Source organism: Siniperca chuatsi, linkage group LG12 (genome assembly GCF_020085105.1).
Source record: "Siniperca chuatsi isolate FFG_IHB_CAS linkage group LG12, ASM2008510v1, whole genome shotgun sequence".
In the NCBI taxonomy this organism is placed as follows: Eukaryota; Metazoa; Chordata; class Actinopteri; order Centrarchiformes; family Sinipercidae; genus Siniperca; species Siniperca chuatsi.
Genome location: NC_058053.1, coordinates 19,808,681 through 19,827,201, shown reverse-complemented (window position 1 = coordinate 19,827,201; position 18,521 = coordinate 19,808,681). Strand labels below are relative to the sequence as shown.

The 18,521-nt window shown below is 45.8% G+C and overlaps 1 protein-coding gene across 7 annotated transcripts in view; it reads left to right on the top strand.

The window, feature by feature from the left end:
• The window catches only part of si:dkey-100n23.5 (cyclic AMP receptor-like protein A), a 45,679-nt gene that overhangs the window by 10,345 nt on the left and 16,813 nt on the right, over positions 1 to 18,521 (top strand). For all 7 annotated transcript variants that reach the window (XM_044217172.1, XM_044217174.1, XM_044217175.1 and 4 more), the window contains 5 exons: positions 2,384 to 2,473; positions 2,962 to 3,000; positions 7,843 to 7,921; positions 11,342 to 11,389; positions 16,135 to 16,217. In XM_044217172.1, coding sequence (XP_044073107.1) covers positions 2,384 to 2,473; positions 2,962 to 3,000; positions 7,843 to 7,921; positions 11,342 to 11,389; positions 16,135 to 16,217 — 339 coding nt within the window. The remainder of the gene's footprint in view (positions 1 to 2,383; positions 2,474 to 2,961; positions 3,001 to 7,842; positions 7,922 to 11,341; positions 11,390 to 16,134; positions 16,218 to 18,521) is intronic.

Genomic DNA, 18,521 nt, shown 5'->3' with positions numbered 1-18,521 from the left:
TCTAATTGAAAAGGGAGTGAGTGTCAGCCGTTAAGTGTGTGTGTGTTTGTGCGTGTTTGTGTGTGTGCCTGCGCACCCGTCTTCACGCTTTGTGGCTCTATGTTTCTGTCGCTCAAACTCCCATGAGCACTCTCCACAGCGCAAGTGTGAATTTGCATGTGTGTGTGAAATATTTTCTCATTTTCCATGCCTAGCGCAGAGCTTTGTGATACAAACACATATTCTAAAAAAAAAAAAATGTATGCAAACAATGTATGGTTAGGTGTCTAAACCCTCCTACCCTTCTGTTTACGAGGGGTTGGGCTGTTAAAGGGAGTTGCCCCCCCCCATGGGAGTTTCTCTGCATTGATTAGCAATAAGCCAGACGATATAATGGTGGTATAACTCAGAAAGAGAAGGCTTTATGGGCGCAGGGAAGGGGGCAGGCTAGGGGGCCAAAATCGGCTTGCTATGGGAGCCTTCTCAGCTGCATACCTCTCATGGGTCCAGAGGGACTAGGTGGGAAGAGGATGTTTCTGTACTTTTGCGTGGATCTGGTCACACCACACGAAGAAAAAAACAACCCCGCGCTTAATAGGTTAGAGCAAAGTGAAGACCGTGTCAGGGGGGTTGTCGTGTATTGACTGCGCATAGATAAGCTGTATGTGTTTAGGCAGGCTGGTATGTGGCTTTGCATGCATGCACAATTACCCCTCAGCCCCCTAACCCAACCTCCCACCCTCTCCCTCTCTAACACACACACACACACACACACACACACACACACACACACACACACACACACACACACAGTGACTGCGCAGTTTGATGGTTTATAAATGAACAAATCGCCAGAGGAGATGGAGAACGGAGGCTGATGATCTAAGAGTGATTGAAGTGGATGCAAGAGAGGATGGGAAGCGTGTTTGTGTGTGTGTGCATGTATGTTTATGTGTGTTTGAAGGACGGAGTCAGGCAAGTGGTGTGAGGCTGTGAGAAATGAGATTGAGCCTCGAGAGAGATTTCTATATGAGGCAGTGTGTGTGCACGTGTGTGGGTGTACGTGCAGGTGTGTGAAATGCAGAGTGCATAGCTGTCCTGCTGTGCCTCATTAAGCCCATGTTGCGCGAAGCTCCGGACCTCGTCATCTTCCTCTCTAAGCGCTGCGAGAGTGTGGTGTATGTGCTGCAGCATGTCTGTTTGTGTGTGTCTGTGGGTCTGCGAGCTCTCAACATTGATTTCCCGACAAGCCCCCCCCAACACACACACACACACCAAACGTCACACCACGGACTGGCAGCACTGATTTCACCATTTGTATCTCTCCTCCCACCACCACACAGACTTTCTCTTTCTCTCTCTCTCTCTCTGTCTGTGTCTCTCCCTCCCTTGCTCTCTCGTTCTCATTTACTCACTCAGTTTCTCGATTGCTTTCTCATTTTTAGTACTTCCAGCATTTCCTTTTTCTCACGTTTTCCCTTTCTCTCTTTCTCTCTCTGGATCTATTAATTTCCTATGTCTCTTTCCCACCCACTATTCTGTTGTATTGATATCTATAAACCACCAGCCATCTCTTTCTCCACCACCTCCCACACACTCGCACACTGCTGTCCATCAGATGGGGGCAGAGAGGGCGGACGCGCTGTGCCCCAGTGAAATAAGAGTGAGAAAGTGTGTGTGTGTGTGTGTGTGTGTGTGGCGCACAACTCTAGAGGGATTGAGTGTGTGTCAGCTGTGTAGCCACCGCTCGATTGACCACACTTGGAACAAGTAAAGGCAGGACTTCCACTCTATTGACCGGGCGACGCTGTACGCTCTATAAAGTATCGACACCCACACCGAAGCCCAAGACACTGGAACACACATCTCATCTGTCTGACACACGCACACACACACACACACACACACACACACACACACACACACACACACACACACAGCCATGTTCAGTGATTGAGACTTTTTGAACTTCTCAGAATAATTTTTTAGTGATAGCCAGTATGATCCACTTCAGCTTTCTTAACCTTTTTCCTTTAAAAATAGGCTATTTGTGCAATACAGTTCCAAAAAAAATTTTTCACAGTCAGCTTTGTCCTCAAATTTTGTAGTCACTAGCACCCGCTGAGTGAGAATCCGCATCCTGTTTTTGGTTTTGATGCAGACATCTCCTCTGCAAATCATCTTTTCCACAACAGTGAGGGTAATTATGGTTTATATTACCATGAGTAATTGGCAGTCTGGCTGTATAAGCATTTGTCTGCACCTGAAAAATGACCCTGATGTGAGTGCCAACAAAGGGATGAACTGAAGAAGAAAGAATTGATTTAGTTATAGGGTTTTTTCTCAGGGGCAAAGCTCCCTGGTCTTGGTGCTCATAATGAAATAAATGTCTGCCTTTTATCAGGTTGTACCATCTGATGGCATGGGGGGTGCCTCTGGTCATGGCCTCTTTGCCGCTGCTAAAGGGTTACTATGGCCCCGCAGGAGCCTGGTGGTGAGTATAGCCAACTATCCAGATACTGGATAATTTTTATGTTTTTTCAGTCAGCAACAGCGCATTTTCTGTTAAATGTTTTTCCTTTCAAGGAGGGCCACAGCACTGGCCTCATTCCAGCCCCAGACAGGCTCCTTCCCTCATAAGATTTTATGTGATCAAAATTGGCAATTATCAGCACATCTTTAAACAGTAAAATGCCCCCTCAGACTCTCCAGTTTTTGTGGTGTATAGGAAAGGCATTATTTGTTTGGAGGGTAGTTAAAAGGGTGAGGAAAAGGGGAAGAGGCCGAGGAGAGGAGGCGGTGGAATGAGAATTGGGACAGAGCCTTAATCTCCGGGCTCGACTCTCTCTTTCCACTCTCGACTTATTAATAGCTACAGCTGCACAGCTTTTCCCCTCTGCAGTCACACAAGTCTCTCTTCCGCTCACGCTCTCCCTTTCCTTTGTAACACTCTCATCGCTCTCTCTCTCTCTCTTCCCCCAGCTGGATCACAGACGATCACGTAGCCTGGAGATTTGGGATGTAAGTAGACCCTTTCAGCGCCGGCATCAAAGCTTCCCCCACTGGGGGGAGATGGGGAGGAGGAGTGGGGAGGAGGGCTGTCTCTGCGGGGAAATGTGAAGGGTTGCATGTCAGGGGAGCCTACAGGGTTTTTTCCTTCTTGGTATAAGGCCAAGGTGTGTGTGTGTGTGTGTGTGTGTGTGTGTGTGTGTGCATGTGTGCGCGCACACGTGGATGTGCCTGTGTCTGCCTCTGCCTTGTCAGATTTAGAGGAGTTGCTACACTGTGTATTTAAGTGTTTAGGATGGCTATGAAGGATTATGCCTGTCTACTGCTTTCTGCAACTGGCCCTAAGTCTGCAAGGGCTCTGCCAATCCCCCGGCGCAGCCGCTTAACCACACACACACGCACACAACAACACTTTGCTATGAGCCAAGGTAATCACGTTGCTGCTCGCAGCATCAGCAGGGAATCAATCTTTCTAAACAAATAAGCATGCACACACACAGACAGACTCACACAGACAAATACTCACATACACGCATGCAGAACAACACATAGCTATCAGCTGTGCTAAACGAGCCTGTGTCTCTTTTATCAGTGCTCCTCTGCTCCCCGGCTCTTTCTAGTTTTCCACGCTGTGGTGGCCTCAGGGGGACGAGTCGCTCAGAGGATCAGGGAATCTTCATTAGCTCTAATTACATCAAACCAGACGAGAGATTAGAGGCCAAGGCAGCACCCATCAAGGAAAAAATACATATGCTCAAACACACACACCCTGCTGACAGCTTGCTGGGAAAGGCACAGGAGAGCAGAGGTTTTAGTATTAAAGGTGAAAAGTGGAAAAGGTGGGAGGGGAGACATACGGGGTACAGTTAGAGAGACAGGGAATTACTCAGCAGGAGAAGGAAAGAGGGGTGGCATAGAGGGACGGGAAGGAGAAGAGAGTGAGAGTAATAGAATGCCCTCGTCTATGCCCACGCCCCATAGTGTGTCTTCATCAGAGTTCAGTGAAGCGCGCAGACAGGACAAAGGAGACGGGGGAGGCTCGGAGGAGGCGGAGGGTGTGAAAGGGGATGAAAGAGGAAGGTAGAATGAAAAGCAGAGGACAGCGTTTTGTGACAGAGGTGCAGAATTTCAGGGGTTGAGTCAGCAATTGGAAGCACTCAAGCTTAGCTGAGTCACCACTCTTAGAGGTCCCCATCGGTTTGTATCATGGGCCGCGGTCAGACATACCACAGAAAAACTGAGAAAATGACGTTCACAAATGAAAGCTTATTGGTCAGTTGGTCCACCACTTTGGTCCAGATGGAAATATCTCAACATTGATTGGATGGATTGTCATGAAATTCTGTACAGACATTCATGATCCCTAGAGGATGAATCCCAATGACTTGGTATTAAACTGACTTTTTCCTTTAGAGCCACCAGCAGTTCAAAGTTTTCACTTATTTAGTGAAATATCTCAACATCTACTAAATGGATTGCTACAAATTTTTACATAGACATTCATGGTTCCCAGAAGATGTATCTTTAAAAGGTCACAGGTGACCTTTGTGGCTTTGTTTTTTGTCTCTAAACAATCTTTTTAGGGATTTCACTTTGAACTACCTTGTAAAGGTAGTTAAAAGTAAAGAGATGACAGGAAATGAGGGGAGAGAGCGATAGATGGGGAATTACATGCACACCGGCGAAATCGAACCGGGAACATTATGGTTCGTGGTTGGCACTGCAACCCTTTTTTTTTTTTTTTAATTTTGATTGAAAGGGCTTGACAACTATTGGATGGATTGTCATGAAATTTGGGTCACACATTTGTGTTCCCCACAGGATGAATTGTAATAACTTTGGTGACCCCAAAGTTTTCATCCAGCGCCATTATCAGGTCAAAAATTTTATTTGTCCAATTCTTAAGACTAAATACCTGCAAAACTAATGACATCCCAATCAGTACTGTAATTTGTGTTTAGTGATAATTAGCAAATGTTAGCATGATAACACACTACTAAGATGATAAACATTGAAAACATTATACCTGCTAAACATCATTATGTTAACATTGTCATTGTGAGCATGTTTCCATTAGCATTTAGCTCAAAAGTACAGCCTCACAGAGCCGCTAGTATGGCTGGAGACTCTTAGTTTTGTTTCCTTTTAACTTTAAATTAGTGCATCTGGTGAAACACACCCTACACACCCTACTCTTCCCGGTCTTTGTGTTTCCTCCTCCCTTTCTGTCTGTCGGGTTGTCCCGTCCCTGTCTAAGTGGTTGAACAGGTAGATCGTGATCTTTCACTCTGCAATAGGATCTTGTTGGTCAGGTTGACGGCTGCAGTTGAGCACTAACCCGCACAGACGGGTCCCTACTGTACTCTCATCTCCTACTGAGCACTTCAATTAAGGCTTCTTTCATCCACGGCTCATTCTTCACTTCAGAGCTGCACTGGAGAGAAGGCCAGACTGAGGCTGAGATTGAATCTGTGCACGTCTGTGATGATCTTTCTTTCTGTCAGTTTCAAGCTTCCGCCCTTGTTCACTGTTGTCCTCTCAAAACCCCTCTGTGGTTATCTGTCTTTCTATCCATCCTTCCCTAGTCGATCTATTGTCTGCAGCCTCTTTCTGCTATTCCTTTCATTCTCACTATGACCTTATCCCTCTCCCTGTCTTTTAATCACCCGATGCTTCTTTCTTATATCGGATCTTTCTGGTCCTGACCCACAATCTTCCGTCATCCATCCACCTTTCCATCCTCACCTCTATTCTTGTCTTCACTTTTATCATCCTCTGCCCACTCCGAATCTTCTCTCTCTCTGCCTCTATTTCATTCTCTCTCTCTCATTCTTTCCCTCCCGTCTCCCTCTTGCTCTCGCTCTCTCTCCGGGTAGTGCTCAGCTGTAGAGCACAGCGGACTCTAATGGCAGATCATTATCATGCTAATTAGAGCACTTTGTAGCTGCCGCCCGTCATTCTCTCCTCCTCGCAGCCCCCCCACACTATCGTTAAAAAGGCCACCCCCTCCTTTCCCCTCTCCACCAACTCACCCACCCCCACCTCGTCTCTCCATCATTAACGGGACGTGAGCTGGTGTAATTGGACGCTGTTTATTCCGGAGAACAGGTTATTAAATCACACCGAGGTGAAGCTCGTGCAGGTCTCCCTTGAAATGCTTTTATCATTGTCCCATGCCATTATTGAACCTGCATGGACGCGCACATACATATGCACTCACACACATGTTCAAAGGGGGTATTCTTTGTATATTGATGTTCCCTACAAGATATGAAGGAACATGATGTGTAAAGCAGCCTTTCTCTTTCCCTGTTTCCTGCTGTGAAACAAACGCCTACCATCTCGGATTCCCCTGTCAATAAAAAGTTTAATTTGATAATGCTCAGTGAGTTTTTCGACCTGCAGGCTTGGAAGACAAGTTTGGACGAAGTTAAATTAGGCCACGGCCGCCTAATATTTGCCTTTTAGATGCTGCTTAAGTTGCAGTTTTTAGCACACATGCCAAGGACTTTTCAGGCACAGTGTTGGACATTTATTCCCAATCCATTTTCCTTTGAAACTATGTGTGTCCCTGTATTTATGGGTCAGAGACAGATTCAGTCAGTTGAACTTTTTTTCCTCTGGATCATTACTAGGCCTATAATTACTGTTGATGCTCTTCCTCTGCACAATCCAATATGTTTAACACATAGGTGCCAGTGCCTCCCTGCCTGTGCCAGGTGCTCAGGAGAACTTGGCTGTTACACAGCACTGCCTCGACAGCTCAGAGTTACTGAGGCTAAACAGAGACGTAGTGGCCAGGAACCTGTCTATCAAAGCGAGACAAAGGCCTGTTTCATGATTACAGGGAGAGGTTGAAACTCCTCGGAGCTTACATCACCTCCCAAGAGGTTGCATAACACAAGGCTGCCATTCCAACAAAGCCATCACCCCCATTTCCTTCGCTCGTCTGGCTCTCTTTCATCTGCTCAGAAATACCTGACATATTATTTTTCTCCTCCGCGTCTCCCTTAATTGTCAACCCTTCATCCCATAGGAATGCCATGCATTTCCGTTGTTGTGACTTTGGTGGCATTATCTTTCATTCTTTGTCTACCTCGCTCTCTCTACTCATTGAAAGTATGTGCAGTAAGGTCCGGAGGTGTTGAGTCAGGCCTATTCCACTCTGTGCTGCTTATGTACACACTGTGTCCTCTATACACCAGTTATTTAGAATAATGCTGCCCAGTGTCCACCAGCTAAACAATTTCACCTATACATAAATATACTTAAATGTGCAGTTTAGTTCAGTGTCCTAGTGGTCAATCTGACTCCTTTAAAGAGTTTTTAGAGAGGACATGGACAAAATGAGGATTGTTTCATGTTTAAAACAGAGCAGCAAGATCATTTAAAGGCTGAATAACAATGACTTTGAGTGAAACATCAGATCAGACCAAGCTTTTGTCCAGGTCTACACCAAATCATATCTAACTACACAACAATGGCCTCAGATTACAATCCTTCAGAGGAAATCTTATTAGATGCATTTCTATGGTCAAATGTGGACAACTCTAATATCTAAACATTGGACACCTAGTATGCTATTACAATTTATCACAGTATAAACTCCATTAGGATATATGACACTGCACTTGTAGATTAGAAATTAAATTAAATCATGTTTTTTCTTCATTTGACATTTTCTACTCCAAACCTCCTGTTCCTCCTCCTGAAACAGGACTTCAAGGAGACCAAAGAAAAAAACCCATTGAAGACAAAAAAAACTCATTGAAGACAAAACAACAGGAATGATTTTTTTAAAAACATTGCTCATTTGGAGTTTTCTTACTACCTGCTTGTGTTTGTGCTTTGCAGATGGTATGTGCCTCTGTTCAGCCTCATCTTCCTGATGATCTGCTGCTACGCCAGGATCATCTGCGTTGCCAATGAGAGGGTGAGTGCTCAACATGCGTCCAGTCAGCAGCAGCAGCAGCAGCCAAAGATGCTGGAAATTTAGCTGAATCCAAATGCATTGTGACCTTTTTAGAAAAGTGACATTAGTGAAAGCTGACATCTCTGAGAACACAGACAGGATTGCTGTTTGAGTGTTCTCATATTTCTCTTCTTGGGAGGAATACTGTAACAATTCTCACAAAAATAGAGAGTCAAGAAAAATCCCCCATAAGAATTTTGTGTGTGTGATATATAATTCTAGGGTTAAATTAAATTAGAATTTACATTTTCAAAACTTTGTATTGTCATCTGAAATGACACTAACCAGTGGACATCCTCACAAATGCATCAGTACAGATATTATATGCATTAATGTAGGAACAATGCTGCTCCAATAATCAATAACCATTTAAAGTTTATTACAACTTGGGTCTTTTTTTTTTTGTACTTTTGGCCATTATTTTTACTGATCGTGATAACATTGTACTTACCATAGATAGTGCCCTGCAATTGCTGAGGTTGCTGACAAAAAACACAATAGTTCTAACAAGCCAACAGTTTAGCCAGGGTTGTCTGAGCTACTTGATTTGGAGGTAAAACTGAACGCACACAAGTAGTTTAAAGCTGAACCAGGAAGACTGTTTGTAAACTGTAAAACAGGTTTACAGCAGACAGTTTGGGTAATAATCTTACAGTTTGCCTCTGTTTCCTCTTCAAATACATTTCGCTAACCTGGGGGTTTGTTGCTAACTGCATTTGAGTGAATTCACTGCATTACCAGATCTCACAGTTAACTTAGTGAGTGCAGTAGCATAAAAACCAAAACTATAAAAATAAGATCCGAGTTGCAATATGTCTGAATTATTCTTTAAAACCACTGATTGTTCGGGTCACATAACCTTTTTTGTGTGTAGAAACGTCCGTGATTATGTGCTTTAGAGGTCTTTTTTCATGCAACTTAGAGGAGCTAAATTTAATTCTATACATAATTGCTTCAATTCATATATCAAGCAAAAATGTCCACTATTCACGTGGTCCAGGTACTCAGATGTGAGGATTTCCCACTTCCCCAGTAAATTGACTACTTTTCTGGACTGTCAATTGGACAAGCTATTTGAAGACATCACCATGGCCTGTCAGTACTTGCGGGATGTGCATATTTCTCTATTTTTTAACATTTCATACTCTAAACAGCTAATTTGTGTAGGTAATCAATCGATTATTTGATTTACCACTTAGTTGATCTCTCCATGTTGGCTCGTAGCTCTGTGTGGTTTTCCATTGTAAGGGTGCAGTAGGAGCCCAAAGGCAACATTCCACAAAGTTCACATAGCTGCCATTCCCCTGATCTGACGACACCACACAATGTGGCTGCAGTGCCAGTGGAAGGGTGCTGGCAGACATGTGTTACAGCAATATGTGTGCGGGTTCCTGATGTGAATTATCAAATACGAAAAGAGAGTAAGGGAGAATCAGGCTAAAGCCACATCAGCCTCATGTCATTGTGAATGTTGGCATTCTTTGTTTGGCTGGCAGAGTGAGCGATGGGACGGTGAGACGCATTTAAAGATAGCCGGGCTGCAGACAGACGACATCATAGACAGACAGCAGGTAGCTTAAGGGAAGAAAAGAGACTACACAGCTCTTTATCATGAATGTGATAAAGAGAATGAATGAATGTAGCTGGTTTGCAACCTGCATCTCATAACTCATTCAGCTCAGTGTTCAGCTTTCTCTCCCTCAACCTCCTGTCTCTCTCTGTATCTCTGTTTTCCACCTTTCTTGTTTTCCCTCTCCCTCTCTTTGCCTTTCCACCTCCATCTCTCGCTCTCTCTCTCTCTCTCCCTCTGTCTGTGTCTCTATTCCCCCTCTTTTCCTTTTTGCCTCTATGTCTCTCTCCCCCTTCATTCTGCCGTTTTGCTTTCTCTATCATATTTATGAAGAGCTCAAGCCTTATCTCTTTTCATTTGCAGGCTGTCTCACTTGAAAGAATTTCAAAAGCTTTGAAAGCAGGGTAGGTGGCGACGCCATGGGGAAAGGGATAAAGACGAGGAGGCTGAGTAAAGAGGTGGGATGTTAGCTGGACGCAGAAGTTTCTCCACTTTCCGGAGAGAAGGAGGATCGTGGGTGAAAATGACTCCGTAGCTCATTACTTTACCAAGTCCAAGACATTTACACCAGGATTATTTAGAAAAACACGGACACATTCGGAGTGACTGTGTGAGCTCATACTAACTAGAGGGATTTGAAAGCTAATGAGTCATTATCAGGCCAGACATAGAGGTCGGGGAGTGTGGTGGTGTGTTTGCTTTATGGATGCGATTTGTACATGCCCACTCCTTCTCTCTTAAGCCTCACGCCTCAACACTTAACTGGCTGAATTGCTTGACTTTCGAGGGCGCGGCTTAAGAGAGATTGCAACAAAAGCTGGATACGTACACTGGAGTCCTGGCCGACGCTTAATGATATTGCCACTTATAATCTGTGTTTGTTGATTTTGATGGATAGTGGCACTCAGCTGGACAGCAAAGGGCTGCTGTGGAACAAGTTCAGTCTATTGACCAAATGGCTATCCATTTTTTTTTCTTGCACTGCACAGAAACACCATGGTCACACATAGATTTACAATGACAATCACGTCATCGCAGAGAAACCATGGCAACATTGAGTTAATAAATAGCAGAACAGAAGAGCTGTTAGTGCATATCATTCATGCTGCCTCTTCGTGCGTGCGTGTGAAGCTCACACTGGGCCTCCAGAGATTTGGGTTACATAAACCTTCTGGCTTCCTACCCCCCCCCCCCCCATCCCACCATTATAAATCCCAGTCTTGTGCATGGGTGTGTGCGTGCATGTGAGTGTGTGTGTGTTTTCCTGCGCGTGTCTGTTGACATTTTCCTGCATTCCCCCGAGAGAGGAGACAGAGGAAGAGCGAAAAAGTATTCCCACGTTCTCTCTGGAGATCTCAGATCTGCCATGCCTGCTCCACTTTTTCCTTTTTCTTTAACACTTCTTCAAAAATGTTCTCCCCTTTCTCTACACCCTTCACACCAGCCTTTTCTTCTTCCTCCTCATGTCATATTGTGTGCGCTGAAGCTGATCAGTTCCCTCTTTTTGTGAGATGCTGGGAGCTATTTAAGTGCTCCCCTCTGCCTCTAAGCTCTGCACTCTGCTGTGAATTAAGCAGTTTTGCAGGGATGGGTGAGAAGGTGGAGGGATTTTGAGTTGGTGTGATAACCAGTGTGTTATTTGTTTGCACTTGTCACTGCAGGCACTGACCTCGAAATCTAAGGCCACTTCTCTCAAGGAAAAACCAACTGATTTAAATTATCAAATCACTGTGCTGTTTTTGTTGTTGTTTTCTTTGGGCCAAAGTAACTGCCCTGACCTTTTCTTTCCATTTTGTGTCTTTTTTGCACAGATGCAGTCATGGTTGGGAACCTTCAACCCAGAGAGAGAGAGACGAAAGGTAATGGCCTGTCTGACCATCACATTTCTCAACACATACACACACACACACAGACACACACACACACACACACACACACACACACACACACACTTATGCTTTCACACAGAGCATGAGGATTAGAGTGTGTGCAGGATTAGCTCTCGTGGTCATGCTGGGTAGGTGTCAAACAGCAGGGAGCAATTTGACCTTGTGACACCTACGCTTCTCACTGTGTGTGTGCTTGTGCATGTATATATAAATATGAGTGCGCACATATACGTGTGTTTAAATTTGGTAGCACAGCTGGCCAATCACGTCGTGAAGTGGGTGTGAATGTTGGATTGTCGGTTTCGGAAAGTTATAGAAATGGTTGGACACAGCCCCCAGTAATCCAATGTTGGAAAGGTGTTGGGGGGAGGGGATTTCCAAAGCTATCTGACCATCCGGCAAGCAGTTCTGATACTGGCAGCTTAAAGGTCATTTTAGTCATGGGGACTCTACTACTCTACCTGTCAAAACAGTTGTATAAACTCCTCTGTGGCTCAGGAGGGAACTCTCCAAAGTCTGGAAAAAGGCCGTGGTAATCATCATCATGGCCTTGGACACAACAAATTTCCACCAAACAGAAGGCCTGCATTACAGAGTGGGGGAGAGGAGTTTGAAAGATGTGGGCAGGAAGGGCCTAACAAAAATGTTATAGTTGCATTATGGGAAATGTAGGATAAAGAGTTTTTAGTGCTTGACCCATACTAGGGGCTAAAAGTCAGGATATATTGGCCTCTGCTGCTTTGATTTAAAACCTTTATGATACGTGTCTCTTGTGAGTCCCATAACTTTATAGAAGTGCAGTACTAAATTGCTGAACTACCCGTTTAAATGAAATAATGGATTTCTTGTAAAATGCTGGTCCTCTTGCCAAATCATTAAAATGTAAAGCCTTAAAATCTACCTAAATCAAAGCTCAAAGGTGGTCAGTGTCACAGTACTACTCATGAAAGGTTAAAAGCAGCAGTCCCTAGTTGTCTTGCTTTTAGTTACCTCACGCCTCCTCCATCTCCTCTGCTCTGTTGTGGCACCTCCACCCTGCAGGGTGAGGTGTGGAGGGCAGGTTAAGGTTATGTAGATGCTGCCCCTAAGTGGCAGATGTAATTACTGCACACTGAACTGGCGTAACCCTCACCAGTGACGTGTGTGTGTGCATGAATGTGTGGCAGCAACACACACACTGTTCATGTGGGCTAATTGCTTTGTGTAGCACAGAGTGTAAATAAGTCAGCAGTGGTTTTTATCACACTCTCCGTTTGCTCGTATTTCTCTTTCCCAGTCGCTCTCCTCGTTTCCATCTGTTTCTCTCTCTGCCTTTCACTTGGTGCTCTCTCTCTCTTTTCCCCTCTCTTTCTTTTCCTCTTTCTTTCTCACTCCCTCCCTCCATCTCTCTCACTCTTGTACTCATACCCAGCATGAATAAAGCAGCAAGCCAGGTTCATGGACATGAATATTTATGAAAGTTTATGCACGCGCTGCGATGCTTTAAAACAACAACAACAGCCTCCCCAATTGTGCTTGCCAAGCCAGCGAGCTCTAGTTCGTGTGTGTGCGTGTGTGTATGTAGCAGCAGGTGTAAACTAGAGAAAGCGATTCCTGCTGGGTGTCTGAAGACCGCTGGGTCTGCTGATTTCCATTCACTTCGCCTCATCTCCCTCCTTCTGCGCCTCACATGTTCTCTATTACTGTGTCACACACACATGCACGCTCATGTTTTGTGCTCACACATGTAGTTAGTTTCCTGCATTCGCCACTCTTGATCTTTTTTCTTTTACATCTCTGACTCAGCCTGGCACCATCCCCCTCCCTGTCTATCGGTGTGTGTGTGTGTGTGTGTGTGTGTGTGTATCTGGCAGGAGTGATGACGTACATAACTGGTGTTTGCAGTTATCAGGGCCGTCGGTCACATGGTCGTGACACATCTCTGTTGTTGTTTGTGGTCATGCATGAGTACAAACACACACACAAGCACCACAAGGTCCTGCAGCAGCACAGGTCAGCGTGAGGATATTCGGAAGAGGGTGTTTAAGTCAGGCCGTACACACACACACACACACACACACACACCTTTAAATGCATTTGCACAACTGCACACACAGCAGCTCAGTCCCGTCGGGTAGCAACAAAGCTGGCTGAGCAAACAGCGAGCTGCTTGTTCGTTATCTTCCCAGGGTGTTTGTTTACTGATCCACACAAGCTTTGCTTTGAGTCACAATGCAATGTGTCTACTTGTGTGTCTGTATACGTATATGTGTGTGTGTGTTTGCATGCGCAACCTTGTGCCTTGGTGAGTGTTACCTCTGCACGTGTGTATCCCCATTTATCTGCCAAATTTTACTTTTACATGTCACCAAGCGTCCTGAAGAACATCCTTACTATGAGTAAGCTGCAAGGACAGTTGGGTTTGTCTCTCAATGGCTCTCAAGCAGGACACGTGGCTTTGACACACATAACTTCTTTTGTAGGTATCGACTCTCTAGCTGCTGGATAGTGTGTTGCTTTGAGCCCTCAGCATTACTTCTGCTGAAGGATGCTTTTGGGTTTCAGCTGTCCCTGAAAAATCTTTGTTTGTGGATTTAAGAAAAACAAATTAGGCAGTATTTTCAAAGTATTTGAAAATATTTGAAAGTATTTGATTTTTAATTTTTAGTTCTCAAAAGTACCATTTTATTGCTGTTCTGGAGCTTTCAATTGTATCACACGATCTTCCTCAGCAGATGGACTTTGCTTAGCTGTCATGGAATAGTAGATATTCAAGTTTCCATTTTTCTTTTTCTTTAAGGACTTCTCGTCAATGTTGGCTTAGAAGTTGAGATTGAAAGTTGGAAACAGCAGTTTTAAAAACAATAATATATTTAACATTATAATTTACCAATGCACTCTCTGAACCTCTTTTCTTAAAAGAATCATGAAACAAATCATGTGATGGACTTTTGTGTTAATACTGCAGCAGATGTAGATGATTATAATGATGAAAAATGTCCAGTGCCATGTCTCATGGAAAAACATTTCTTTATTACATTTTATTAAAAGTTTTAAGTTTAAATTTCAGTCCTTGAATTTCACTCACCAAAAAAAAACCTTTTGAAAAGTCCTTCAAGTTTGATGTTCAAGTGCATTTGGGAAACCTGATGCTGTTATTTTTAGAGAAGGTTTACTCTGCGAGCGAGGGTGAGTACAGTGGGTGGTGAGGGGAATGGGTTGCTCTTGATAACCATCTGTAATCTAGCGTGCGTCATTAACGTTGGGACCGCTGCGCCTGCCGCACATAATTACGGTTTCATTCCCCTCTGCTTCCCGAGCGGCACAGGGGCCTCTGACACGGGAGGACTGTGATTAAAAACATGAGGCTCTTTAGCCGTGCTCTTCCTCCTCCTCCTCCTTCCACTCCACTATTCCACATCCTGTCTGTTGCGCACTGAAATTCCTCAAATGCCTGTCTCTACACCTCACCTAAATTTTATCTGAGATTACTGGCTCCATGCATTCTTTTAAACCCAATTTCTGGAACCAGTTTTTCCCCCCTAAAAAAATAAACACACAATGGCTCACACACTACACACCCACAAATCTCCTTTTCCACGTAGCATCCTTCAGGCTCCTGGCTTGCCCTTTCTCTCTCTCTCCCAATGAGGCATTTCTCCCACTACACACACAAACACACACACACTCGAGATGTCAATAAGCAGAGCTTGACATGGACAGTGATGTCAGAGCTTCCCATTATGATGGACATTAATAGGGCTAAGCTTAATGTTTGCCTTTGGGTTATGATGCTGTTACAGACTGACGTGGAAATATGACCAGGTCTGCGTTCAGTTGATCACATACAGCCAGCATACGTTACACGGTGGAAACTTGGCTCTTATATTCAATACCCCCCACTAGCACACACACACACACACACACACACAAGATAAAATACCACCGGGGGGCTCTTGTGATTTTCATTTGAATTGTTTAAAATGCCTGCGTTAGAGCTTGCACGCCTCAGGGTCTTTCTGGTGAGTAATTAATTTCCAGCATGTGGGGGTAGAGACCGGAGCTTGTGGCCCTGCTTCCTGGCTCCAACTGTGTGTCTGTGTGTGTTTGTGTGTGTGTGTGAGAGAAAGACAGAGAGAACGAGAGGGAACGAGAGGTAGGCTCTGCGCTGGCTCGGCTACTGCATCCTAGCCTAGGGGAGGAAGGGGAAGAGGAGGGGGTGAACAGCACAGCACAGAAAATCGATCCAGGGGCCGCGCTTCTCAGCCTCTTCCGGACGCAAGAGTCCTCCTCTCCCGGGAATTAGATAACAGCTTGTAAAAGCTCTCCACTGCTAGGCTCTCCCCCTCCTCGACTTCTCGCTGCTGCCGCATCTCTCTGTATTCCTGACTGCCTGCCTGCCTTTCTGCTTATATAGGTATTGAATTCATCCCGTTCAAATTACGACAAAGTATTGGCTTCCAGTTTAATTGGAATCCCCGTTTCTTCTCATAACTGTGTGGATATTGCATATTATCAGCAGGTTAATATTTTATTAGGTTTTAATTGGCCTTTGTTGTTTGCCTCGGTGCACTGATCTTCCAGTTAAGACACTGTGACTCTGTGTGTGCGTGTATGTGTGTGTGTGTGTGCGTGTGTGTGTGTGTGTGTGTGTGTGTGTGTTTGAGAGATAGAAAGACAGAAGCGTTAATGTGAGCATTCAGTTTCTCTACATGGGTCAGCTTTCTCTCCTCCAGGTTTCCTTGGCAGAGGAGATCAAGCCGTTGAAGTGGTATCCCTCTGTTTACCTGCTGGTGTCTATCTTTCCCCTCATCAACAGGTAACACACACACACACACACACACACACACACACACACACACACACACACACCTGTACGGCACATAACCTCCTCTGCGCTCTGTTGTTTTATTTGCATGTTCGCTTCACTCTGCTATCTTATCTCTTCTCAACCCGTCACCCCCTCCCTCCCCCTCCTCCCCGCTCTGCCTGTCCCATCCTCCTCTCTTGCTCTCTCTTATCTGAACTCTCAGAAAGCTTCACTCCCTCTGTAGCAGCACGAACACTGAAGGAGATTTCATGCGTGTGCATGTGTGTGTGTGTTGGAGGCATAGAGCATTTTATTGGCTTTTTTAAAACCAGGGCTTCCTCTGGCTGAGGGTTGGTGGGAGGAAGCTAGTGGTCCAGTAAATGATAACCCCAGCATTATTATTACTGCTTCACTCCCTCTTTCTCTCTCCCTCTTTCTTTTATTTGCTACCGCTCCCTCCCTCCCCCTCCACGCGGAACCGGTGTGATTGACAGGTCAGGGTTACTAAGTGATTAGCTGCGGCGGCTCTGCTTGTCGCCACGGCGATGTAGGCGGAGACACAGGTCAATTACAGGGTCAACGTCTCTCAAAGGCTCCGCTTAAACACTGCCCACCCCACCCCCACTCACCTCCCACTCTCGCCCTCTCCCCCTACTCCCCCTTCACCTCTCCATCCATTCCACCCCCCATCCCCGTGCCCCGACTGTCGGCTGATGAAGATGACAAACTGCATCCTTTGCTAACCCCAAACCACCCTCCTCTCCTTCCCTCCCTCTCCTCACTCCCCCTTCCCTCCTTCCTCCCCTCCCTTAATGTCACTTTCTCTTCCGCTCAAAACGTCTTTGTTATTTCCCCCTATTTTCCACACTTCCTCGCTTGGGTTCTCCATCTCCTTCAGTGTTTTTATGTCACCTCCCCTCCTCCTCGTCCTCCTCCTCCTCCTCCTCCACTTCTCCTCTCCTCTGCCACACAAAGCCCCCCCTCTCCCTCTCTTGAGCAAACATGCTCTTGCTCGCTCAGCTCCGCTCCGCTCTGCCTTTCTCCAGAGAGCGAACGAGGAGGAAACGGGAATGAATTGCTCTCTCGTCGTCGTCGTCCTCCACCACCTCCTCCACCTCCCCCATTGAGCAGCGCTGGCTGTATATATCTCCGGCTCCTATTAATTTGTTAGCCCCCCCGCCTTCCCCTACTCCCCCCCGGCTCATATCCTCCTCCTCCCCTCTTTCTCCATCGCTCCCTCCTTCCTTCCCTCCCCTCTGCTGAGTGCTGGAGTGTGTAAAGTGTTTGTCACGGTGCCGTGCCGATGTCGCTGTGCTCTGCCGTGCGGAAGCAGCGCACAGGCAGACAGCCTTTAGTGTGTGTTTTTCTGTACGCGCGTGTGTGTGTGTGTGTGTGCGTGTAGGTGTGTAGGCGGGTGGTTGGTTTCGTGTCAAGACGAATGTGCTGTCGCTGCTTGTTGCCGTGTGCGCGCGCTTACGTGCGTGTGTGCGCACTTGTTTGTTCGCCTCGACTTGAGTGTGCGTTTTTGCGTGTCTGTTTATGCGCATTGTGTATGTGTGTGTGTGCGTTTTTATTTTGTGTGTGCATGCCTAGTGTGTGTGTGTCTGAGTGGGGGATTATTTCTATCTGAGCTCCAAAGCCTCCTAAACAGGGCTTAGAGAGACGGCCCAGGGCAGCAGCTAAAGCCGTTGGGTAGAGCTCGCTCTCTCTCTCCCTCTCCCTCCCTCTCTCTCCTTCTCTCTCTCCCCCTAGCTCGCTCACTCCGCATCCCTCGCTGCTGCTCTCTCCCTCTCTCTCTGCCATTTCTCCCTGCCCTGATCCATTGCGTTAATACACAGACACTCCCACACAAACACACTCTTGTTTTTGGCCCTCATCTGCTATGCACACACAAACCGCACACACACACACACACACACACACACACACACAGACAGACAGTCACAGCCACACACAATTTTAATCTGTTCCAAATGCACACTGGTAAATGTGTTAATTCGACACCAGCTGTTGCGAATTGAAATGGAAAAGCGCCCCTACTTTTCCTCGCCCGCGCTCGCACACACATGCATGGACGAGTCATTATACATCATTTTACCGTACACTCTCTCTCGCACTCCCTCCCTCTCTCTCTCTCTCTCAGTCATTCACTTGCCCTCATTTGGCAACACAAAAGTAGCACCAGACACTCGCACCTTCGCACTTATCCCTCCTCCTTCTCCTCCTCTCTTTGTCCTTCTTTTCCCTCCCTCTCTACCACTTCAGTCTCACTCAGCTCTTTGCATGTGTGTGTGTGTGTGTTTGTGTGTGTGT